The 26,907-nt window shown below is 31.9% G+C and overlaps 2 protein-coding genes across 2 annotated transcripts in view; one reads left to right on the top strand and one right to left on the bottom strand.

Moving 5' to 3' along the window:
* The window catches only part of LOC129220603 (Fanconi anemia group M protein-like), a 41,408-nt gene extending 37,947 nt beyond the window's left edge, over window positions 1-3,461 (bottom strand). The window contains exon 1 of the mRNA XM_054855033.1: window positions 3,399-3,461. Within this exon, the coding sequence (XP_054711008.1) occupies window positions 3,399-3,461 (63 nt within the window). The remainder of the gene's footprint in view (window positions 1-3,398) is intronic.
* On the top strand, window positions 681-25,140 carry LOC129221241 (ankyrin repeat and SOCS box protein 3-like). Its single transcript, XM_054855696.1, has 7 exons — window positions 681-760; window positions 10,876-11,085; window positions 13,625-13,789; window positions 17,251-17,508; window positions 21,615-21,792; window positions 24,845-24,973; window positions 25,112-25,140. The coding sequence occupies exons 2-7, from the start codon at window positions 10,887-10,889 to the stop codon at window positions 25,113-25,115; spliced, it is 933 nt and encodes a 310-aa protein (XP_054711671.1). The 5' UTR covers window positions 681-760; window positions 10,876-10,886; the 3' UTR covers window positions 25,116-25,140.
* The last annotated feature ends 1,767 nt before the right edge of the window (window positions 25,141-26,907 follow it).

Genomic DNA, 26,907 nt, shown 5'->3' with positions numbered 1-26,907 from the left:
TAGGGAATGCAATACTTTTGTAATTTTTATACAAAGTTTATAAAGCATTATTTTTCTGAGGATAAATAAGTATTCTTATAAGAAAATAATTCAAAACTATCAAACAGACACGACTTGTGCGACAACAACAAACCCCATAGTTCAGGTTCAGCAAAAAATAAATAAACTTTTTATGTGTTACTTGGAGCAACAACAGTACTTTTGCGAAGAAAGCACAAATTTCTTTGAGATAAGGACAAATCAAACTGAAAGAAACTCAAATCGCGACACACAAAATCCAAAATTTTGTAATATAAAAGGATAAGTAGTAGTACTTAAAATTGAAGTAAAACAGTAACCCAGATTATTATTTCGTAGGTTGCGTTCGACGAAACTCATCGGTGACCGGTAAATAACTGGTACTCAACCGAAGCGTTCTATGATCAACCGGTTACCACAACGGTTACCATTCTAAGCAGTTGATTGGTTGATAGGAGCACGTGATCATTAGGCTGTCACGTATTGAACTGGTGGTGCATTATTCTTTACTAATAAATCAGTAATACATTTTTATAAGTAGAAATAATACTTTTTGAAATATTATCTTGTCTAATAACATTAAAACAAGGAAATTGCACGATTAAACATTCCACTCATTCACTTTAGTGTCTTTCAGTTTGGCAATCTATCTAGCCAAATACCGAAATCTGTGGACTGGATTTGTTTACGGATTCGGATTGGATGTCGGCTGTTGTTTTGCGACGAAATTACTTTAATATCAGTATGTAACCAATCACGTTTTTTTTTTGTAATTACGATGTAAAATTTATATTTTATTGTTGTATATAAAAATATAATATTATCGACAAAATTCATGCAGAACACGGTTCGGTGACAATAGTTTTGAAAATGTCTTCCGAAACCGATTGTTACATAAAATATTTTTACATATATTTCAATGAACTTGTGCCTGTATTACTGAAAAATAACAAGACAAAAATTATTTTAAACGAAAAAAACCCCGAAAAATCAATCATCCATACGTGTGTGTTTATGATGAAGTGTTTTAAGTTAAAGAAAAAAAAAAATCCTAAGTCATTTATAACTGAAAAAATAATTTTAAAGACAGTAAAATAGAGTCATAACAATTTCATTTCATGGGTGAGAGGGGGGAAGGGGATCAAAAACTTGTCTTTCAATTGGCATATTCCTTGAACATACCTGTCCGTTTATTTCCCTTGAACATACCCCCCCCCCTCCCAGGGGGTGGGGGCAGAGGACTTATACTCAGTGTAGAGTAAATGTTATGATTTCCCCCTGTTCCTGTGTCCTCTCTTAGTTTGCACTGCTGAGTTGCTAATCTTATAAATTCCTACCCTTTTCATCCTCCCATCAAGTGTGTACTACTATTTCTGCGTGGAGCAAATTTATGTAGCATTTTTGCTAAAATTAGGAATGAAACTTTGTTTGCAATTTGAAATTTATGTGCTAAGTTATTGAGAATTTAACACATTAAAGCAAAGATTTTTCGAATGTTTTTTTACGCATTCATTATGATTGTGACATGGGAGGAAAAAAAGAAAGGGAAATAATAAGATTAAAACATGACAATTAAATGGAAAAACAATTTTTTAAATTTATGTTTATAGAACGCTTACAAAAAAAAATACCGAAAGACAAGAAGTTTGTGGAGAACTTATATAGCTTGCTCATTGATGTACTAATTTTGCTGTATGAATCAGTTTGGCTGCATTAATAACACTAATGCACTAAATTGTTTCAAATCTTCGTAACAAGTAATTAAAGAACTGATTTTAAGTAATATTGTTTTTAATGTTAAGACAAAACCATTAACAATTATGAAAAATATTATCAAATTCTGACATTAATAATAGTTCTCAAGTCTTTTTAAAGTAATCTAGCAAAATGCTCATTTTGCCTCCCCTCTTCTCTCACTCGCTTATGGTTGGGGAATTTTTCCTTAGTTCTAACCATATTGAAATTGGTCACAAATGGTACAAATATTATTCTCAAAAGTGGCCTAACAGAATTTGGATTTATGTTTAATCTCTCTTCTCCTCACTTTTATTAGATATCTATGCATTGCTATTCTACGGATATTTGTTGAATCAGAATTATCATAGTCCCACAATTACACTTAATTACATTTAATTAAATGTGATAAAAGTGTGCTGTAAAAATGTAGAACTAAATCTTTAAAACCGGTGTGCATTTTTCTTTTACTTTAGTAATATTTTGAAGCTCCCCCCTCCCTCCATTTTCTCTCTCACTTCAAGCACGCATTTGAAACAAAACCCTGAGAAAATCAGTTTTTTCAATGATTTTTCATTCCCCTGAATATTTTGTGGGGAAGCTGTAACTTCTCGTCCCTTTATTAGTAATCAAGAACTACGAGCTTGTTAGCGTATAAGCAACCAGGATCATTCCATGTCAAATCATCGCACAAATTTAGGATGGGCAATCACAGATCGGGATGAAACTTGATACATGAAGAGATTTAACCTAGTTATGAATGAAAATGCTGAAAATTTTTTTTTCTTTCTCCTCATTCAAAAGTTATTAATTATCAATTATTCAAATTTTCATCAAAAAAATGCTACATTTTGAGATGGTTAATCCTCATTTTCTCAGAAACTGTAAATGATACAAGCTTAAAACTGGTCTTGTTTTAAAACTCTTTTAGTCTGCTTTAATTTGATGTGTAACTTAATAAAATTAAAAAAATTATTTATTTTAAAATTTAATTAAATTTAAATTTAAATGTCTTAAAATGGACAATTTTAAAATTTTGAAAGAATTCTCAAAATTACTTTGTGTTATCCTCTCACATCTCAGCAAGTTTCATATTGGGATCATATGATACAGAGAGGACAAGTTTCACATATTTATTAAAATTTCCGTATTTTAGACAAATGGCTTTCTGATAGATCGATCAAATATTATTCTAAATTATAAAAAATAATCCCAGCAAACTATAAATATACTGCTAATAATAATGTAAAACCTTCTAAAGATTTACACTTAGTTAAAAATTGAATGAAATTTAATACAATCGAGCCCACTTTTTAGATTATCGGTTAAAAGAATATCCCGCTTTAATATAATACATTTTCAATGTGCCAAACCAATGTAATGTATCATTTTGTTCTTTCTTCGACTGTAGAGTATGTATTCGGCCTGTTGGCGGGATGGTACTTACTTTGCAAAACATAACATCGTCGCCATTTTTTTGTCATACATGGAAATGGCATATCCATTTAGATCTTTCATCTTTAAAATAACCCTTTCTCCAATTGAGATGACAGAATATTCGGTTGATGATGGAGACAATAAAAATGCTTCGGCACTCACACTTGCTTCAAAGCTGGATGGAATAAAAGCGTGCAGCTTTTAGGTACCTGGTATTGGCACTGCTTGCTGGAAATGATGAGAGAGCGGTTCTGCATTTTCAATATATTCATCTTGGGTGACAAAACTGAAGTTCATGGTCGTTGAAAAGTCAAATTTTTGCTCTTTGGTACAGTTGCATAGGTGTCTTAATTTGGTTTTTGTATGGCATTTAAGGACTAGTCCTTGCTGCTTCTCTTTTGAGTGTACCGACCACACTATCACATGAGCCTTTACCATGAGGAGGGTGGATCGAAAAAAATTGTTTTCGGAATTTTAAATTGCTCACGGGTAAGAAAAGTTGTCTACAAGGACTAAACAATTACATGTGAAATTTCAAGTTAGTCAGATAATATCTTCACCATCTACCACTTGGCAGTCGAAATTCACATATTGATCCGAAAAAAGATATATTTTTTTTGTCACGAAGACATTAATTTTTGAAACTTTTTAAATCAGCTATGGGCAGAAAAGTTACCAATAAATACGTTCTTTAAACTAGCACAAATATGATTAAAAACTACCTTGCATTTTTCCTTTTTTTTTAATTTGTAGACATATATGCAAACTTTTGATGAAAGACAAGTCACATTCGAAAATATACACATAAGCGTTATCAGGGCCGGATTTGGAAGTGCAGAGGCCTCTAATCAGGGTTCGATAAGATCATCATATTTTCGAAAATATCCGATACTTTGATATGTATCCGAATATTTTGATATATTGTATATATACGATATTTTCAACGCGTGAAAGTTAGGATATTTTTGTAAAAAATTTACTGTGTGTGGGGGGGGAGGCCTTTATTGTGGAGGAACCAGGGCAGCAGCCCCGCCTGCCCTCCCCTAAATCCGGCCCTGAGTGTTATAACATGTTATAATTAGATTCAAGTACAGGTAAGAGCCCTAAAAAATATTTTTTTTTTTGGTATTATTTCAGTTAAAAATGTTTTATAATTAACCACTGTTCAGTAAAATAAAATTTAAAAAAAAGGAAGAGAGAGAGAGATCTACTGACTGTGTGAAGCAGAACATCTTTGGGTAAATTAAATAGAGAACTCTGAGTTCATATTGAAAGTATTCATACTTTCTCGTGACTGAATCGCGGATAAAATGAAGCCATGTTGTTATTCCTCTGTGCAAAACTTTACTTGCTGAGTATGACATGGAAAGTTAGGAATGTAAATATTTTAACCCATTCCTTGCTCCGGCCGATTCAGGCTCGTAGCAACAAAATGGTTCCTAACTGCCTTTGACGAACCTGTGTCGTCACGGCATTTCTAACAGTTTTTTTTTTCGGGCCGAATATGTGTCGGCGATACTTCCAGGGGCAGAACCCTGTTATTGCGCTTCTCTGTTGGGTTCTGGTGCTTTTAGGGGAGCGGTAATCAAGCTCTTTTCCTTAGTCAAAAGGGATGTAACTGATAGTATTTCAAAAAACTGTTGTTGAAATTTATTTTATTTTACTAATGACCAAACGGCACGACCTTGAGGGTCACGGATTTTGACAAAATTCCAGCTATAGGTCCATTCCCACTAGGTATGAGCGCAGATAAAGCAGTTTCACTGCATAGGCCCTGGTTTGGCTGCAACGAGGGCCCAAATTTGCTAGTTTGGCCTTAATGGATGGTAATTTATTCTCCAACTTTAGAACTACAGATTAGGAATAGGAACATAAATATTAAGACTGAATTTAATCTTTGTTTTTGAAGATTTTGTTCCATCAAAGCTTTTCCCTTTTGTTCTAATGCTGGATGGTTTATTCTCTTTTTTTTAATGTTAATTTTAATGCAAACCCAATTGATTAATATTGAATCATGCGATTAATTGCTTTCTATGGCAGGTATGAATTATTTTAATTGTACAAAGCAACTTTTCTACCCGTGGATGATCTCAAAAGTAAAGATTTTTTTTTTCATTCGTAATAAAAAAGACTATTTTTAGGGCTTGATTTGCAAATCGACTGCCAAGCGGTGCATGAAGATTTCATTGGACTGTGATGTTATTTTACATCATAGTATTTCACCCCATTGGATAACTTTTTTCACCTTGACCGATTTGGAAAGTTATTAAAAATCTCTGTTTTCGTAAAGAAGAAAAAATGCATTTTTCGGCTCAATTTGCGATCTTTTGAGCGCCTTGCGGCGCATGATGATATTATCTGACCAACTTGAAATTTCACATGTAATTGTTTAGTCCTTGTAGACAACTTTTCTCACTCTGGCCAGTTTGAAATTCCAAAAACAATTTTTTTCGATCCACCTTAATGAGCAGTGGCAGAAAAATGCCGCTCAGCCTTAATACCAAAATCTCTTTCATGGCAGCATAGATTTTAAAAATTCTTTTTATTTTTGTACTGTGCACTGATATATATATATATATAGTATATAATATATATATTAGTATATATAATATATATATATATATATATGAGAAATTTTAAAAAATGTCTCACCCATTCATCCAATTTTGATTTAAAAAAATATATTAGCTTTTCTTAAATTAGGTGAACAGCTTTTGTGTGCTCAAGACATTCCAAGATTATTATGAAGCTATGGTGTTGAAGTTTGTTTTCATCTTTTAAGTATACAGCAAAAGAATGAATTATGGCTTGATTTCTGTTCCAGTGAAAAGACTTCTTCATCTTGCAAAATAAAGCTGTAGTTTTTGGGTCAGTCACGAAATTCTGCCCCCTCAAACAAACCCAGGAGATCGTGGAACAAACCATTGAATGGATTAAACCATCTCATTCTCAATAGCCCCCCCCCCAGCTTGTTTCATTTTGTAGAGGTGTCCCCCCCCCAAGAGCAAATGTGTCCCCCCCCCAAAGCTAATGCTCTCCCTAAAAGAGAAAAATACTCTTTAACCCTGACCCTCAATTTCAACTTTGCAGTCTGCGCTATACACCCCCCCCCCCTCCCTCCTAGGTGGGCACTCCTGCATTTTGTTAGCAAAGGGGGTGAAATGGGTGTAGTTAACTGTTTGAGTTCTCTCTTTTGCTTTTTTCTTTCTTTTTTTACCCAATAAAATGAGATTTAGATGATTAATATTTTTAATAATTAGTTATTTTGCAGGAACAAATCAGGATAAGAAGAAACTTCATTTGTAGAAATTTTTTTTGCATGAAATAGTAAACATGTTGAAAGCAGATTTAATTGTAAATATTCTAACACTTTGACTTATTTTAACGTTTTTTTTGTCTATAAAAAATTAACAATTTAGCACTATAACCCATATTTTCTCAGATATGCGAAACTTGTCCTCTCTGTATTATATGATCCCATCAGGATCCCATCATGAAACTTGCTGAGATGTGAGAGGATAACACATTAGTAATTTGTAATTTTTTTCAGAATTTTAAAATTGTCCATTTTTGAGTAACTTAAATTTTTAAAATTTATTTAAATTAAATTTTAAAATAAATATTTTTTAATTTTATCAAGTTGCATATCAAACTAAAGCAGATTAAAAGAGCTTCATAACAAGACCAATTTTAAACTTGTATTTTTTAATAGTTTCTGAGAAAATCAGGATTAACCATCTCAAAGTGTAGCATTTTTTAATGAAAATTTGAATAATTGATAACTTTTGAATGAGGTGAAAGAATTTTTTTTTCCACATTTTCATTCATGACTAGGTTAAATCTCTTCATGTACCAAGTTTCATCCAGATCTCAGACGGTCTGTCCTAAAATTATTCCGAATTGTGTTGATTTGACGTGGAATGACCCAACACTTTCTTTTCATTGCACATTTGTTTTTTCAATTAGTTAACTCCAACATTAATTTATTCTTCTTTATATATGAGTGGTATTTTTCATGAAGATAAAGCCTGTTGTCGAGTTTTCAGTTTAAATCTTAATTAAAATTTAAATATGTTTCTGAACTAATTTCATATGGATCATTCTCCAGAAAATGTAACTTTTGAACGCAAATATTTTTCAATTTTGAAAAAAATGAATTTTTTTCTTTTTTAAAATTCTTACATGAAAGTGTTACCTACTGGAAGTAACCATAAACAGTGGCCCAGCTAAGTTCCAATTATTTTACTCCTTAATAAAAAATATAAAAACATGCCTTGTTCACGTAAATGAAAAAAAAAAAAAAAAAAAACAGAAAAAAAACTTTTAATATTTAAAAAATCAAGGCCAATTTAATATCAAAATTGTAATTTTGCTAATTATGCAAGCAATCAGCTATTTTAATGATTAGTGGGAATATAATATTAAGCTCTCTTAATTAAAGTACGGCTTAATTAGTAGTTTCAAATGTATGTTAAAAAATAGTATTTAGTAAATTTGAGGCTATACTGGCAATTTATAATTTTGGTAGAATGCCTATTAATGATGTATTTCCCCTCCATCAGTCATTTTCAGCTCAGAAATAATGACATTGATAAGGTCTGTCACGGAGGTGAGATTCATAGGTGAGGTTCTTTCCATTAATATATAGGCTTAATAGATAACATTTTCATGGATTTTTTTTTTCGTTGCTACAATCTGCACATGTTAAGCATATGAAAACATGTTCACTTCTTTTTTTGCATTAATTTACATCCCTAAAATTCAAGTTCACAAAGCAGGGTTGGCAAAAACCCGGGTTTTTTTTAAAAAAGCCCCATGAACCCAGGGTTTTTTGGGTTTTTTTAAATAAAAACCCAAAAAAAACCCAAGTAAAGCTGGGTTTTTTTAAAAGGAATGTGGGTTTTTTTTTGTCTTTTTTTAGGAAAAATGTGGGGTACTTGTAGCATATTGTAGCGTAAGTATATGGACAAAGCACAAAAATTGTCTTGGGGTAAAAAAAAGCTGGGAAATTCAGTGTTTTCTGAAGAAAAGTATATAAGACGACAAAAACCCAAGAATGGGGAAATTTCAGATTTTTTAGTTTCCATGATTGCCAACAGTTAAGGCAAAGTTACTTCTCGAGTGATAAAATCTATTGTTCGTTTTTTAATTATTACTTTTTTTTTTTTTTTTTTTTTGCATTTTGCTTTATTGTATTTCGTTTTGTTATGCAACACTACTGTAAAACCTCAAGTAGTTTAAATCCCTTTTTACTGAATTCCAGCTTAATCAAGACATTTCTTTGATTTTTATGTTGCCTGTTTTTTCTATTTCTGTGTCCGGAGTAATAATAAAATTTTTTCGTAAGATAATGAAAATACTGTACATCCTATTCTGGTTTCTGTCCGACCGTTTGTAAAACCTGCTAATTTCTAAAAAAATATACCTTGTTTATTTGAGATTTGTGACGTGTTGGTTTGCACAAAATAATTCACATGAAAGCCTTTTAGCTAGAATAGTTTCCTCTGTACAACCTACAAATATCAAGAAAATCAGGAGTTAAACAAGATAATTTGAGTTATTTATTGACCAGTTTTAAAAAAAGTGAAATATATTTATTTAAAATCTTTGATGTATTTTTTTAATGCCGTTAAGAGTTAAAAAATGCTATTTAAGTTCAAAAATTCATTTTTTATGTCCATTGTTTGTGGTGAAGAACAAATACAAAAAGTTTAAATTGTGAAAGTATTCAAATTAATTAATTTCTTTATAAACTTCTCAGAAAATTTTAAAAAACCCAAAAGTGGGCTAAATAATGGGTTTTTTTAAATTGTTTTTTTTTTTCAAAAAAACCCATTGGGTCTGATCCAATTGGGTCCAATCCGGCCAACCCTGTCACAAAGGTGAGAAGTCAGAATAACCACACTAAGTTTTTAAAGCAAAATCTATCTGTTTGTTTTTCGACAAAAACTCACAACTTCAATTATGGCTGAAAATAAACAAGGGGGCTCCCTTACATCATGGAAAATAAAATTTGATGTCATTACTGCCCCTTGTTAATGAGGAATGGCATTTTGTGTTTAGGTGACCGAGGTGAGAATTTATTGTGTGCCATGACTTCTTGTCCTTCTAAAACGAACTAAAACACAATATTAAAAAACTAAATGTACTTAAACAATTAGTATTTGAGACACTTGTGAAAGGAATAATAAATAAATAAATATCATACTTTTAATTAAAAAAGTTATTAAGCAACATAAACAGTTACACAAGGTGTGTGACATGCCACAGAGGTGAGAATTCACATGGTGTGAACCAAAAATATACTAAGATAAAAATTATTATGAAAAAATTGTTGGCAGGTTTAAATCGATATATTTTTGATGAAATTAAAAAATCATTGTTAAATGAATTGTTCTTTAACGTTTTTACTGAAAAGGGCATGTGACAGAAAAGTTACATTTTAAAGAATGACCCATATGCTTCTTTTTTTTTTTCCCATCAATTTGCATGTTTTCAGAGTCATCAAAATCAGAGTAAAAGAGTATGACTTTAATTTTTTCCTGCATTAATGTCTTTTTCTCAAGTGTCATTTCAAAATAATCAAAAATGTAAATAATGAAGCAGAAAAATTAGACTTCTCTTCCAAGCAAAAACAGCCAGCATTGAAAATTTCATGTTGAAGTGAAATTTTGACCTTGCTACACATTCCTCTCATTGTCCATCATGTCAACTATCGTTTCTTTTTTCCTGCGCACATGCCCCTAGTTCACGCTTGTTAGATCTCAATGGGTGTGGGAAATATTCTGGACTCTTATAAGAGTCAAAGCATTTGGGTGCATTTGGCTATTACTGGGCTGAAAGAGTTAATTAATAATGACTTTAAAATTCAGTTCCCAATTTGTTTTTAAAATTCTTTATATTTTGAGTTGCCGCCCAAGGCTCACCTAGCTTGCGTCCCTCCCTGTACCTAATTCGAGTGACACTTTTTTATGTGCATCAACCTTATGTTTTAAGTGTTTTTCATCTTAGATGAATCGGAGCAGTAACTTCCTTCTATGCAATTCTGATAATGAAAGAAAACAAATCTGAAAAAATGAAGAAAAAGGAGTAAACCAGGAAGTAAGAAATTATCATGCAGTAGTGCGTATGAAACAAAATGGGAGCGTAAAACGAATATAGAATTGAAAAGAAAACAGACCTGTCATTTCAAAATTTTTCAGGGGGGATGGAGGGCAAAGGGTTTGTATTCAATTCCTTTTATAGGGAAAAAACAACAAAATACTTACAAAAATGCCTAATTTCATTATTTTTCCAAATTTGGCTGGGGGAGGGAGCCACCCCCTCCCTCCAACTTGCCGGAATGCCGGAGCTAAAAAAAACTCAAGCCTTCCTTGTCATTGTCTTAAAAATTACATTGTTGGCAGGTTAGATATGTTTATTTATACAACTTTTTGATTAAACCTCCAAAAAATAGGTTAAAAAATAAATCTATTTTTATTTATTTGTTCTCTGAACTAAGAGTTACATGTATCTACAAAGCTGTTTATATTGTCATGTATTAAATGCTACGTTTTTTATTACAAATTTCTAAAAAATAAATTATACTTATTTTAATTTTATTACCATTTTCTTGTCAAATTTATTATAATTTGCACTAAAAAGTTTTTTTTTTTCTTATTTTTTTATTTGGTTTTTTCCATGAAGCGGTTTAGATAATGGATTTTACGGAGCAGTGGAGTGATACTTGTTCTAGAGTCGGACATGCGGCTCGAATAGGAAACAGAGACAGTCTTCTTAAGCTGATAAACCTGGAGAAACCTGTTGATGTCAGTGATAACCGTGGTTGGAAACCGTTACATGAAGCGGCCGCTTTGGGTCCATCTCTTGAGTGTTTGGAAGCACTTTTAAAACATAGTAAGATTAGAGTCATTAAATTAATTGCTCTTTGACTTCCTCAATGAAATTGCAATGAATAAGCCATTGAGAGCAAGTTAAGTCATAAACTAAGATTTTAAGTAATTTGATGGTTTGGTAGCCACTTTTGTACAAAACAGTACTGTTGTTCAGTTTTACAATCGAGTTGTCGATCAGCAAATATGGTAAACTTGGACTTACACTACTTTCACATGAATTTATACAAATACAAATGTGAGGACTTGCAACAGGCTCTGGGCCCAGCTAGGCTGGTCCTAGTTAGTTTATTAGTCCCAAATGAAGTCCTCTTAAAGCTATCCACCCCCCTTGCTCATTACCACCTTTTCCGGTAAGCAGTTCCAAATGCCCACAACCCTACTAAATTAGTAATTTTTCCTAATTTCCAGGTAAGCCTGAAATTTGAATGGCTTAAAACAATGACCCCTTGTCCTGCCTTCTGTGCAAAAATTTAACCCATTATCATCTTTCATTTTGATAAATTTAAACAACTGAATCATGTCCCCTCTGACTCTCCTCTGCTCCAGGCTATACACATTTAAGCCTATGAAGTCTGGTATCATAATCTAAATCTGAAAGTCCCCTTACTACTTACTAGTACAGTAACCCTTCTTTGAACCCTTTCCAACGTAGAAATATCTTTTCCGAGATAAGGAGACCAAAACTGAACAGCATACTCCAAATGAGGTCTTATTAAACTCCTTTATAAAGGAATTTGTGTAGGATTTCAATGAGACTTAAACTCATTTTTAGTTCTGTACATTCAGATGCAAAATTTCCAAAAGTTTTAAGGCAGTGGTGAAAAAACCAGTTTCTGTAAGTTTTTTTTTTTTTTTTTGGAAAAATTGGTAAAAATGGAAAAATAATCTTTTTATAAACATAAATGTTATTTCTTAGTACGGTACAACCCTAATTTAATGATTGTCAAAGGACTGGAAAAAGTTATCGTTAAATCAAGAAACATAGACATTCAATGCAGCCAAATCTGGACCAGTGAAATGTATTGTTAAATCAAAGTTATACTGTAGTTTTACATAATGTCTTGGGAAACAGAAAGTTTTAAAAATTTGTAAATGTATGAAATCCATATATTTTTTCTGCTTAGCAGAATTATTTATGTTAATCAGAAAACTATTGTGTTGCAGTTATACATAATACTTAAAAAAATAATACCCTTTCTGTTTCAAATCTGCCCGTAGTTTTCTTTGTTCAAAACATCAAAAATTATTTAAAATAGTTGAATCAAATCATCAGTCAGCCAATAATTTTGGCTAGGATTAGGATGTAATCTTTGTAAATTGTTAAATCAAGTTTTTGACAGAAATCTGTTTTTTGTTTTTGAAATAAAAAATTGCGTAGCTCGTTTATACGTTTTAAAGAGTTTCTTGCATGAATTTGCACCTGTGTGTAGTGCATAAACATATTTACACACATTAAATGAACATTTGTTAAACTGAGACTGACCCATTTCTACTAGTTAATCTCATTTATATAATTTTGCCTGTGTATTATAGCTTTAGTGAGAGAAGTATTTAATAACATTTTAATGTATTGGTAAATTAGTTGATAATTTAGTATATTGTTTATTTCTTTAGTATCTGAAAGATTGAACAGAGATCAGGAAAATATCCAGCTTTTTTTTTTTTGCTTTCAGAGAGATTTAGGAAAGTATAGAATGTGCGTAAGTTCATCCCCTAACATAGAGCTTTTTTTGTTATTCCCTGCCAAACAAGAAAGTGTATACAGGATACATCATATCTGAGGATTATAAACGTATTAAATTGAAATTTTTTTAAAATGCTTTTCATGCTTTTGCATTGTGTTTACATAATCATGCAGAACATATTTTATCTGCTGATGGCTTATGACACAACCTTGTTTGCATTCTATTGTTGATGCAGCAATTGTGTTCTGTAAGTTGTACTAGTGTTGATGTTATTGTGTACATGAGTAAGCTCAACAAAAATGTTGACATATAACATGTATTTGTTTAAATTTGACGGGGAAATAACAGGTGTACAGTATACATCCTGCTCAAAGTTCTTTGGAATTGAAATGAAAACCCTTTCTTTATACATCTTTTTACATCTTATTTAAATTCAGGGATGCCCCCCCCCCCGCCCAAAGTTCAATGTCGCAAAGCCCCTCCCCCCTCATTTTTCGCAACACTCTTTCCCTTTTTCATTTTTTAGCTCTTTTTTTTAAATTTTATTTATATTTAAAAAATGTTTTTTATTTATTTTTAATTGTTATTATTATTATTTTATCAGAAAAGTTCTGATTTTTGATGTCATACACATGAACACAAAAACTAAATAAATAAATGAAGTAAAATGTAAACAATAAAATAAATAATTTAAATTAAAAATAAATTTAAAAAAAATTAAAATCCCCCTCCTTCAATTTTGATGGTGCAACTTGCGCCGTAATCCCTTTTCGTGAGCATCCCTGTTAAAATTTATATCTACTAAAAATGTTACTCCTTTGATCTTAAAAATAAAATCCTTCTTTATTTTATTAGAGGACACCAACATCAATTGGAAGACACATGAAGGTGAAACTGCACTTCTATTGGCTTGTAAAAGAAGACGTGGCACAGATGCTTCTGGTGTTGTGTCTATGCTCTTGAAGTATGGTGCCGATCCTAATATTGTTGACAATGAAGAAGAAAGTCCTCTTTTGGCAGGTGATGAGATTGTTGATTGTATTGTGTACTTCTACTCACAGATTCTTTAGCAATCGTTAGTTCTGCTAAATCTAAGCTTGTCATAGTGTTTTTTTTTTTAATTCCCAGTCGCTTGTCAGCTTTAGTTTTCATCTGTCAAAAAGTATTGCTATGGAATCTTTTTGACACTTTTCTGTTATCGGTACGGCATAATATTATGTTGCAAATTCCATAAATGAACTTCTTTTTTGAAGGACCTAAATAAATGTCTTGGTATGTTTAGAAAAATGTTTGACAACTTTGGTGCTATTTTACTGCTAGGATTGGATTCATGAATCATCAAATTAGCATTTTGTACTATTGAATCAACAAAAACTCTATGGGATTGAGCAAAATATATGATGATGTCCAATGCAGTAGTTTGTGGGGAAGGGGGAGCAGGTCCTCGGAAATATATATATATTTTTTAACCATCTTTTTTTTGTTTTGATGAGTCTCCCCTAAACTCCAAGGTGAGTTCCATCAAACATCCCCCCCCCCCCACAACTACAGCACTGGTGATGTCCAATTCTAATGACAGAAAGAGGTTGCCTTTTTTCTCTATGCTGCTCCATCAAGTACAATGGCTTTAATGTAGGGTAGTTATAAAATTTCATTAATAAGATATGTGTGAGAAATAAAGGAAAAATTATTTTCTATAATTATGTTTATCATCATTTTTTTTTTCAGATCTACTTGATGTCTTTATTTTTATGTAATTTACAGTCTAGAAAGTTTTTAATGTTTACAGATATAACAAGCAAAATCATTAAATAAAACATTTAAAGTTTTCGTAATGTAAAATAATCTGCCAAATGAATTAAGCAAGACAGTAAATGACATTAAAGGTTCTATCAAAGTGTAAAAATACAACATAAAAACCTCCACTAAAATGTAAAATGACCTACGGAATGAATATATATCTAATTATTAATCTAATATTCATAAAAGTTGACTATATGTGGCTATCTATCAATGTCATCGCTACTCCTGATGAACGACAGAAAACTGAGCAGCAAACTAGGTATCAATAGATTTATAATTTTCTTGGCTACATGTTTGGCTAACTATATGGCATAGCTTTGCAACTTTAATTAGTGAAACGATTAAAAACGAATTTTCTCTCCTCTCGGTTTTTCTTTCAGAATCACTTTTCCCCATAATTTTCCCCATCATTCTGGCAAGCAGCCAAGGGACTCAAGGATACTTTGATCCTGCCCCAGTAGCAGAAACTTTCTAGCCTGTCTGCAACACTATTTTCAGTAGTTGAAAATAATCTACAGCACCATTATTAGTTTTATTTTAAGTTTTCATAAATTACACAAGTCCTTTGTGAAGGTCAAGACTTGGACAATTTTCCAACTGACCAGTGACCACTAGACCCGAAAAACTTAGTGGCCACCACTGTCGCTGAGTTTTAAAGCATTAGGGAGAGGGAGGCAGCAGCTTTCACTACTTTCATAAAAATAAGTAGAACTCTGCACAATATGAAAAACAATTATTCGAGACATATTAATTTTAATATGGAAAATTTGCGTTGAAATAGGCTTTTAAATTTTTTAAATTAGTAAATGAGAAGTTGGCAGGAAACTGCATTTTAGATGAAATATTTAGCTTATAGCAAAGCCTTCAAATCAATGAGGATCAAATACATCTGTTATGATAATAATTCGAATTTAAAAAAAAAATATTCTATAAAAAGAAAAAAAAACATGATTTATTAAACACTTTATGTTATCTTCAATAGTATGTGTTGAGGTAAACATCCAATTCTGTTTTTAAAAACTTAAGTAAGTAATAGTATTGTTTATTTCCATCTTGAGAATGACCAAACATGGCGTCTACGCGAAAAATTCATGGTTATAAATAGATATTTGAAGTTGTTACATAAAAGTAGTAATAAATTCAAAATCCTTAAAAAACTACAATTTAGGCGAAATAGTCAGTTTTTAGCACATTAACCTCTAAAGCAATGAAGATAAAATAATGAGGATGATAAAATTTTGCATATTTAAAGACAGTAACTAAGAATTATCCAGAAAAAATGGCACATTTTGCATAATTTTTAACTGTTTGCATTGCAATAAACATCCAATGCCATTTTTAAAAACGTAGGCACTTCATGAGTCTTGCGTACCAACATCTTTGGAATGACCAAACATGGCGACTACGCTAAAAATTAAGATATTATTTTCTGAATTTGTTGCAAAAAAATATTTTTAAAATAAAAATTCTCATGAGACTAAACTTTAGTTGAAACGTTTTATCACTTTTGTGTCCAAAGGAATGAAGATAAGGTAAAATGTTCACATAAAATTTTTCATTTCTCAAGAAAATTATTTAAAAAAATTAAAAAAAATCGATTTGCTGCACATTTTAAGTTATTTTCATATTTTGGCAGAAAAAAAAACATCCAATTCATCTTTGTTTTTGAAGACTTTTGCACTTTTCTACTTCGATTTTGTGAATGATCAAATATGGCGACTATGTTTCTAGCTGAAATGCTGAAACGTGCATGATTCGCTGAATGCTCAAACGAAAAAAGCAATCTCCAAACGATCTTTGCCAAGTTGTCTTTCTTTTTTTTTCATTTATTTATTTATTTATTTATTTATTCTTTCTTTTTGTTCTTTGGTAAAATTATCTGCTGGCCGCCGAAAAATCTGCGACGCACTTCTTGCGTCTAGCAGTTTCTGCTACCGGGGATCCTGCATTCATAATTTCTCTGTTTTCTGTTTAAAGAAAAAGTTATTAAATAGTTAAAGTTAGTGGCATAGTTGCAAGGTGTACAAAACAGAATCAAATGATTCTAAAGCTGCGTCATTATATAAATAAAATATTAATACACTATTAAATATTAATACACTGTTTATTAATTAATGTACCGACACAGGCAATGTGTTTTTTGATGCGATCATTTTTTTCATGTTTTCTTATGAAAGAACGTAATTTACGTGCTGAAAACGTCCATTAAATTTCGCTCACTAAGTGAAGCCAAAGGAAGTACAGCGTGGAAGGCACCGTCCTTTAGTACTTTGGAAGAACAGAGTTGTACATTGACCCACCGGAGGCAAATAGTGCGAGCCCCCGTACACTGCAAGGCCGATAACTCTGCCGTAGGTGGCTAATCTAGCCCACTTGGTAGCTAGTAAACATTAAAAGTTCCATTAAAATGTAAAATTAAAGCATGAGGTACAAACATAGCAGGGATCTGGGAGATGTTTTTTCGTTTTTTTCCAATTCTGGAAGTAAGCAGGCCAACCAGTGCCAGTATGCCATTATTCTACAAACTTACCTTTTTTTGTAAGTCCGTAATTATTTTTGAAAGACATGCGCTAATAATTATTTCTAAAGGACATACACTAAAAATTATTTCTCAAGGACATATGCTGATATTTTTAGGGAATATCTAAAATTTCTGGAACTGCTTTTATTTTTTGCAGCCCTGCGCAATGATTCCAGGGAAGTTGTTGAACTTTTGCTCGATGCTGATGCAAATGTAAATGCCACAGACTGCAGTATGTGGTCCCCTCTCCACGAGGCAGCTAACCGCAAGGATGCTAATTTAGTGTGCAGTTTGTTGAGTCATGGTGCCCAAATTGACGTTCAGGATGAGTGTGGTATGACTCCTATCTTCACAGCTGCACAATACGGAAGAGAAAACTGTCTGAGAGAGCTCTTGAAGGCCGCTAAAGAAAAAGGTAAGCTTTGAAACAAAGCTCAAAATCTTTGTCTTGGTTTAATATGGTGTGTTCTTGTTCAGCACTGCTGATTGATGCATTTTGTTCAAAAGATTTTTTTTTTCTTCTTTGTGAATCCATTAACTGTCCATTTTGCTGGTTATAACTACGTTCATATTTTATTGTTGGTAAATATCTTGTCATATTTGCTTCCAAATTTCTATGAAATTTAAAGACTATTGTCCGACTTCTTTCATTTGAACTAACTGGAAATGAAAGTGCCCCAGAAAATCTAAAATCCAAAGTACAGGAAGGAGCCCTATAGTGTGCAAAACTTATTTTAAAGCTTAATGATTTTAAAGCTTAGCCTGAATTCTATCTAAAATGTAAACATTCAATGTGGTGGTTGCTTTACATTACTTTACTGATTGTGCGGTATTTTCATCTTCAAAAATACAGCAATCCCGGCATTTTCAGAAAAACCGAATTTTCTAGTATTTTCTAGTATTTTCGATAATCAAATATTAAATTATGAATTAGTCTATTATTTTTAACAATGTAGGTGTTTCAAAAATGTAACAAGAGCTCTGAAGGGGTGTTCAGACTCTCTGTATGAATAAAAGTCACCCTAAAAATAACGAAGATGATAAGAGCTTTCAAATGGTACTGGTGGACTGAGTTGGGTGTCCATTAACAGGATGAAATGTCAGTTAGAAGATGGCTGCATTGACAAAACATGATAAACCATAAATTCTGCCTGTTATTGTGCCACGCTGGGTGGGTTGCGAGAGGAAATTGGCCATAAACGACAAGGACTGCTTACAACAAGTTTTTGTACTGTTTGCACAATACAAGCACTAAAGTGTTCTATAATCTCTTGCATTAGCGTTCGGTTCTATGTTCCCTTAGTATAAAGTTCTTTCAGTGGTTCTCTCTCTATCTACTTTTCATTTCCTCGCTGATATTCTTTTTGAACCTTTGTTCACTCTTTTCTTATTCTATGTCTATCAACTGCATTTGTATGTTTGTTTCAGTAATCACTCCTAAATCTTCCAAAAGTAACTAAATTGATAACAAAGCTATAATCAGCTTAATGTTGTTAGCTTTTCTCCCCTTATATTGTGTCAATCTGTGACAGAGATGTGGAATGCTTCAAGTATTCTATGTTGCTATCTGACATATGTGGATCCACTTTAGAATATGGATCAGGAAGTGTGATCCAAGATGAGATAGCATATGGAATAATGATTTTTACAAGCCACAAAGCTTTGCAGCTCTTCCTGTTGCTTAAAATGGGTTTGTTTCCCTATTTCGCAGGTTTTGTAGTCAATTACACCTTCGCACATTTTTTAAAGTTTCAGTTGGTCTATAAGAAATTTTCCTTTTAGGGATGTTTTAAGCTTTTGGAAAGAACGTTTATTAAAAGAAACACACTTGAGTGAAGAAATGATGAGCAAAATCAGTGAGCCTTTCTTGAAAGTTTAAGATTTGGTTTACTCAAGTTGTTGTTGAAGATATTTTCATGCCAAAATATTTCTTTTCCTTCTATTTTTTCATTGTATATGCATATCATCTGTACGCCTACTATGAGTAGTCCTGAAATGAGATGAAGTGATTCAGTTTGCTGATATTTTTTATTCTTTTGTCAATTTTGGAAGAGACTTCTAATACATTTGGGTTAATGTTTTTGTAATTTCATTTTTCAATTACTTCGCACTCACAAATTATATTTGATGATGTCTCCATAAGTCAGAAAATTATGACAACTTGATCCCCTGAAGCACCAAACACTAAACAAAACAAGCTGCTCCTACTTTACATTTTTCTTTGCAAATTTTTGCTGTAACATGAGAGATTATTATTGTTAAAATTACCTAATATTATGGTGCCTTCTATGGGGTATAGCTTTTTTTTCCTACAAGCATCCAACATCAACAAAAAAGGTTAGAACTATTTGTCTATAAGAGCTGATTCATTGTGTTGTGACTGTTTCTGGTCAGAACAGCTGTAATTGTGGAGGTTATAGGTGTCTGCTTGTTTCACAGCTCTGAATTCTTTTTTGCAGCGCAACTAATCAAGTTGCATCGCTCTTATACGCTGAAAATTATAACATTATGTGTCATTATTATTTCTGAAGTAACGTTAAGTACTTACTGATTCAATATTAATTAAAGTTCAAGTATAATAGAATGCATACGATTAAAAATGAAAATCAAGTTGGAGAAGAATGCAAAAATGGAGAAGGGTACAATATAGAGCAAAATACAAACTATGAGGCAGAGCAAGTTTATTTTACTTCAGAAAAAGAGAAGAAAGAAGTAAGAGTAAAAATAAAATCGGTCCTGTGTGTATATCACACAGGGTCATTCCAGGGTCAAATCAAATAGTTTTTTTCTAGTATAATTTTTTTTTGTACCCCATAACAGGAGTGATCCTGTGTAAACAAACTTTTTTCTGAGTTTTGAAAACTTTTGTCAAAGTTTTTCAAATGTTTTTTTGAAAAGTTTTTGCCAAAACTTTTAGTTTAGGTTTTTAAAACCAAATGATCCTAATCCCAGAAGGCTGAATTTCATTTTACGCTTTTCTGAATCATTATACAGTAGACTCCGATTATCAGCGGTCGGATTATCTGTGGGTCTTTTTCATAATTTTCTTCCTTTTTTTTTCAAACTTATGATTGTGTTATTGTCAGTGATGTTCTCATCAAATTTTCTGAGGGTATACTCCCAGTAATCAGCTATGCACAATATGTGTATGCGATCATATACATAATATTTCATAATATGAAAATTTTTGAAGCTTGAGGATATACGCTAAATGTCTAAAAAATGCTTGAGAATATACGGCCTATATTATACCTTATGGAAACACCACTGGTCATTGTTCGTTTTTAGATTTTACATGCAATTTTTTAATTCAATATTTGTGGACGCAATGTAGCAGTTTTCAACAATAATTAAATATATGTGGGAGTGTTTGATATTTTTTTAGTTATTGTATACACTAAGTATCATTTTTTACCTCTTCGGATTATCTGCGGTTTTCCCTTATCCTCGGTTGCCGTGCCACCTTATTCCGTGGATAATAGGGAGTTTACTGTAGTTGTGTAACAAAAACAAAAGGTGCCCCATATTCAGTGCTTTTGCTCTACTATTTGTCAATTTTTAATAAGCTGATGGTCACCACTGATTTATGTTAATGTTAATTTTTCATTTACATTTTAGTATTTGTTCAGTTCTTTAAATAAAGTGCTACAGACGGATCCCGCTACAATGCGATCCGACTTACACAAAATGGCTATAATGCGAGTTTTTCATGAGTAATGAATTTTTTAGTGAGGACACAAATTACTCGCCTGCAACAGGAAATTTTTCAGAAAAGAGCGGCGGAGAGTTAGAATGGGCTTCGTTGACACTAAATATTGGTTTTGTGAATGGACTTTCATCCCTTTAGCATCACTGAAAGCGGAAGTTCACCCCCTGTATTAGTCTAAACAATGCTTTGCTTTAGTTTATACAAATAACCGCTCCAATTCTTAACTTTTTTTTTTTTCATTTTACATATGAACATTGATAAAATACATTCTGATAATATTCTGATCGCGCTGCATAAACCTTCTTCATTTTTTAAATTAAGAATATATTTACTATATCTATATTGTTAAGTGCTATAATAATGCTGTAGTGTACATACTGTAAGTAACATACCGCTTTATTTTAAGTATCTCTCCCCCATTAATCATTGATTTTGTGCTAAATTACAGAATTTTATGCCAAATAATAATGCTTTTTCTAAAATACAGAAAAAGTCGGTTCTTTGTAAAAGATACTGCAATATATAGTTAATAAATAGTTTGAAACAACATGAGGAGTGTTTACAAACGTCTGAAACAATTGAGTATGCTTATAAAAAATTACTAAACATACCTTGTTCCACAACGCGAAATTCCGACTTGCGCGAGGTGTCTTGGAACGTATCCCTCGCGTAAGTCGGGGCTCGACTGTATTCAAATTTGAATATTATTGCATCTCAATGTAACTATCTCCTTCTATAGCGATAATCGCATTGGGTCCCTGGAGTTATGTTGCATCAAAGTTTTACTGCAATTGCTTTTGACATTATTTCAGGTCAGGAAGATGTTGTCAACATTGGTGCAGAAGATTGGGCCACTCCCCTGATGATTGCTGCTCAGCAAGGCTTTGCGGACTGTGTCGCACTTTTGACAGAGTATGGGGCCAATCCGGATTTAAAGACTTCCGATCATGCAACTGCTCTCCACATGGCTGTGCAAGGAAATCATAAACTGCAAGTTTTTTTTTTTTTTTTAATTTTCCATGATATTTGAAGCTACTGTGAGTATGGTTGTTCTTACAAATGGGAATAAGTAAAATATAAAGGCGTACTATAATAATGAGGCGAGGAGCAGATAAAGACTAGCATTTTAGCAGGGAGGGGTCATGCGAAAAAATTTGCGTTTTGGATACAAAAAAGTGTTTTAGTGCTGTATTAAAAGCACAAAATAGGCTAGGAATCAAGTGCCTAGTAGGGCATAAACTTAAATAGTAATTAGAAATAATGAAAGGAAACATTATTTCAGATATTTACTTAAACAAATACAGTACAGGCATCCCTCTTATGACACAATACTTCTATAACACAGTTTCGATATCACACGGTACCAAATTTGCGATTATTATAATGTGATTTTGATATTACATGGTACAAAACTTGAATTTAATACTTCATAGTTTTGATATAACTCAAGTGTTATATGTTTAAAAGATGGAATTTCATTTTTGTTTAATACATTCTGTTAATGGTTGATAACTCTAATAAGTTTTTACTTTGTTTTTATGAAACTTGGTTTCGGTATAACACGGTACACATCCCTTGATTCACATTATTTCTAAGTCTCGTATAACACGGTTTTGATATAACACGATATATCTTTAGCTGATTTTTCTCATGCGCATATATAATTAGTATTAAAAATAAATAAAAAAGTCTTGTATGACATGGTTTCGATACTACACAGAACGAATTAACCCTGTTATATGAGGGACACCACCCCTGTATAGCCCTGATTTAACCATTGTCGTAGGACTGGATAAGATATCGTTAAATTGAGGAGCATATACATTCAATACAGTTAAATCCAAACCAGTGAAATGTATCGTCAAATTGAGGAAATCATTAAATCCAGTGTCATTAAATCGAAGTTATGCTGTAATTGATAAATTAAAATCATTACGGCAAACACTTACATTTTGTTCATAAGGTATTTGAATACAACGTGTGATAATATATTTGCTTGATATTCTACCTTGTATGTAATTGTTAAATTATAAACACATGCAATAATGGTGGATAAATAATAGTGTCGGTGATTTGAAGGGGGGGAGGGGGCATGACTCAGATGACCTTCCCCTTGTATCCATTCCTGAGCGCAGCACAGCTTATAATCTTCTAGGGTTGTTTGTGCTCTGAAAAAGCTCAGAAATGCCTGCGAACTAGCACTTAATCTTAAAAGTTACAAATGCTGGTCAAATATATTGTGTTTTCCTTTTATATTTAAGGTTTCAGAGTGGATCTGATTAATCTTACTAGTTATTTCTCCTATTGTCACTGTAAGACTGGCATGTTGCATCTCTCTAGCTATATGTTGTCTACAAACAAAACTAATGTATTAGTTTTTTTTTCAAATGCCCTTAGTTTTCCTTTGGAAGTACAAAGTTTTTGAAGTTTTTAAAATTAATTTTTGATTTAGAAGTAGTAATTTATTTTTTTTTATTAATGAACTTTGACACTATTGAGTTTGAGGATCTGTATTATGGGATCCCTCAATCGTAATTGATAAAAACTTAATCACAAAAGTTATCGGTTTATTTTTTATGTCTTGACCCCGAAATTGCAAAGTTAATGTGGGAAGTTCTTTGAATATATTGTCATAAATTAAATCATATTAATTAGTGTGGGAGTTAAGTTGTATAACTTTTCCCACAAACTTGTTTTTTCTCGGGAATTTTGTCAGGCTGTGCAAATACCACTGAATTTCTACCTCTTTGTATTTCTATGATCTGTAACCAAAAATATTTTTCAGTCCCCGATCTACAGAAAATTAAATTAACTGAAATAATTGTGTTTAGTTTAAAGAAAGCCTTAGGCTGACCACCTAACCAGAACATCTCCCTTGCACCCTAGAGCCCCTGGTCAGGAAAACTGAGTTCCGCACAGTAGACCTTGGCCCTCACAGGTTGTTGTGCCACAGGTTTTAAAGAAAAAAGAAATGGATAGCTTTTATATTAATTTTTTTTTACTTGATTTTAAGCTATTTTGAGCAGTTGGTTGTAAGATTTAAAGAAATATGAAATTTATATATAGTATAGCACCAATTATCTACAATACTCAGGACCTGGTCACTAAAAATGGCTGTTTGCTGATTGTATACACTGATCAAATTACCAGAATAATAAACAAGTAAGACAAAATGTGAAGAAAATTATGTAGAAATGCTTATTAATTTGTAAATATTAAAAGAAAGCACTTTTTTTAAGACAACATCATGAGATTAAGGAAATAAAAAAATTTTGCTGCTGTTTTCAGCAGTGAATGTTTTTAAAGGAAAGAAAATGAAACATGAGAAGAACATTTATGAACGGGAATGTGCAATTTTTTATACTAGAGTATGAAAGAGTTTTTTTTTTTTTTTTTTTGGTGAATGGAAATTTTGTAATAAGTTCATTTTTGCAATTGTGGTTTTTCTTATTGCTTTTACATTGAATTAATAGAAGTATTGGTTTTTGAATTCTTATAGCTGAATTAAGATTTTTTTTTTTTTTTTTTTTTGGACAGAAACAAAATGAGACCTACATTCCACACAATCAACAAAGTTCTTGAATCTGGTATTTAACGTTTCCCACTTTTGTACAGTAAACTTTAATAGGTGTAACTAAGGGTCATACAGTAAAAAACTGCATTAAAATGCATCCGCATTCCTTTCTTTCATGTTTATTTGGAATGAAAGAGGGAAAATGTAGACTTTTTCAGGGTTCTTTTCAAATTAGGTTATGTTCAGGAAAATCTTTCAGAATTTTAGACCAGCGTGTAAATTGACCCTCCAGCTTTGAATCTTGTTTTCATACTAAATTTCAAACTATGCATGAGCTTTTACTGCATATAAAGAAAACATGCATTTTTTTTAGAGATTTCGAAAAAATGGGCACTTTTGCAATACTAGACAAAAAGTACTTGCTTTTTTTTTCTTTTTGAATAATGGTATGATAACTGTTAGACTACAAAATATATGTTATGTTTTTGAGGACTTTGTTATATTTTAATGAATTTTTCATTTGATCAGGTGCTTGGATATTTTGTTATCAAAGATGGATGTGAATGCACTTATCTCCTATTTCCACCCTTCTACTCCTCGCACTTGGGTTCATTCTGACATGATCTGTCCTCTGCACTTAGCTGTTGAATGGGAGAGGTAATAGCCTCTACTTTATCCTTTTTTATTGTTGCTGTCTTGTTGTTATAGGGGTATAAAATTATTTCATTTTGTTACTTTGAGAGTGTATTTATTGCTTTTAATTTGTCAGTTTCATTGTAAGCAGTTTTGTTTCAGATAGATTTGAATTGTTAACTAGAGGACCCGACAGACGTTGTTCTGTTCAAACTTTGTAAATTGAAAGTTTAAAAATTTCAATAAACTATTAAGTGATTTGAACCGTTTTGTTGAAAAATATAATAAAATGTTTTAATCTACTTGGTGTCAGAATGTGTATATTTATTACAACTTGATTTATCTTATGCCCACTGAGCAGTTGTTTTATTAATTATTTTTTCTCCCATACTTGATGGTTTGTTCCTTCAGCCATACTCAAAGGATAAAAAGCGTCCTCTGATATTAAGTGTAAAAAACTAACTACCCATCTAGAACAAACGGGAAATCCCGCTGCAACACCCCCATATAAAAAAGAATAAAACAATCGAAAGGATATTGTTTAAAAAAATGATAAAGGTAAAAACAGTTCTCTGAATAAGCGAAAATCACTTGTCCCTAAAGTTGTAAAATAAACACATTCTTCAACTAAAATGACTAAAAAAAAATTAACTAAAATGACTTGTTTCTCTTTTTAAAAACTCTTTTAAAAAGAAAAACAATTCTTTGCAATTTGAAATAGTTCGCCAAATAAACAAAAAATACAATTAATTACATCAACAGTAGCTTTAAAATGTAAACATATGATCACTCAACTCTATTGTTTATAGCCTAAGTCGCCAAGCTACCACTTTACTGTAATCCAGCCGATCAGTGAGCGAAGCTAACTCTGACTGATTAGCTGTCCGACCTTTTGAACGAAAACTTATAAAACTTCATATATTGCCTTTTTTTTCTTTCTACCAAAGATGAAAATCTTCCACTACACTGATCTTTTGTGAACAGAACTACCCTGTTGTAATTTATCTGGACAAAAATAAAATTCCTTTTATCTTTAAATTCCATCACCTTTTCCTTTAATAATGTACTGATAATCCTTAAAATATTCTAGACATTTGTGCCAAAACTCAAATGGATTTGTGCAGAGAAACAAATGTTGCTAAGACAGTACTTTCTGATAATTTGGTTATGAAAACCTATAGCACCAATCCGGTCACATGGTTCAACTATGACGACAAAACACATGTTTTGCATGAACCTTTCAGTGCTTTACTTGAAAATATGTCTCGTGACCTAAAATAGTTGCTTTCAAGAAATATGAAGGCTTCACTCTCTCTCTCTACGTTTTATCTATTCTCAATTGACATATCACAGAAGGAAATTTCATTACAAAAAGCAGAGTTGGATTTCTTATTGTCCTTTGGCAACAGGTTAAATATTTATTTCAGTTTTCTCTCAACAATAGGTTAAAATAAATATTAATCATTTGGGAGATATAACCATCCAATGTTTAAATGAATTAATTAATTAACAAAAACCTTTCCGATTCGATCAATGGTACTTCGAAACCATGCTTGTCACAACTTAATAACACACAAAAAATTTGATCAAAATCGATCCAGCCATTTAAAAGCCTTATAGTGACAAACGTCCACACAAAGATTTTTATATATTAAGATTTGCACTTACCAGTACATATCAAACTTTTCGGTTATGTTACATAGATATGTTACATAGATCAGGACAATAGTGATATTGCTAATATTCTTAATAACTTTTTTTCGAGTGTTTTTAACGATAACTGTATCTCAACTGTTGACTCCAACAAGACACAAGCTATAGTACAGCTTGAGGACTTTGTATTTTCCAGGGATGACGTTTTACTTCATTTGAAAAAAATTAAAGAGACTAAGGCTCTGGGACCTGATAATATTTATCCAAAAATTTTAGTTGAATGTGCGGAGGAATTAGCAGATGTA

The sequence above is a fragment of the Uloborus diversus genome, chromosome 4 (assembly GCF_026930045.1).
Source record: "Uloborus diversus isolate 005 chromosome 4, Udiv.v.3.1, whole genome shotgun sequence".
Taxonomy (NCBI): Eukaryota; Metazoa; Arthropoda; class Arachnida; order Araneae; family Uloboridae; genus Uloborus; species Uloborus diversus.
This window is presented reverse-complemented; position numbering and strand designations above follow the sequence as displayed.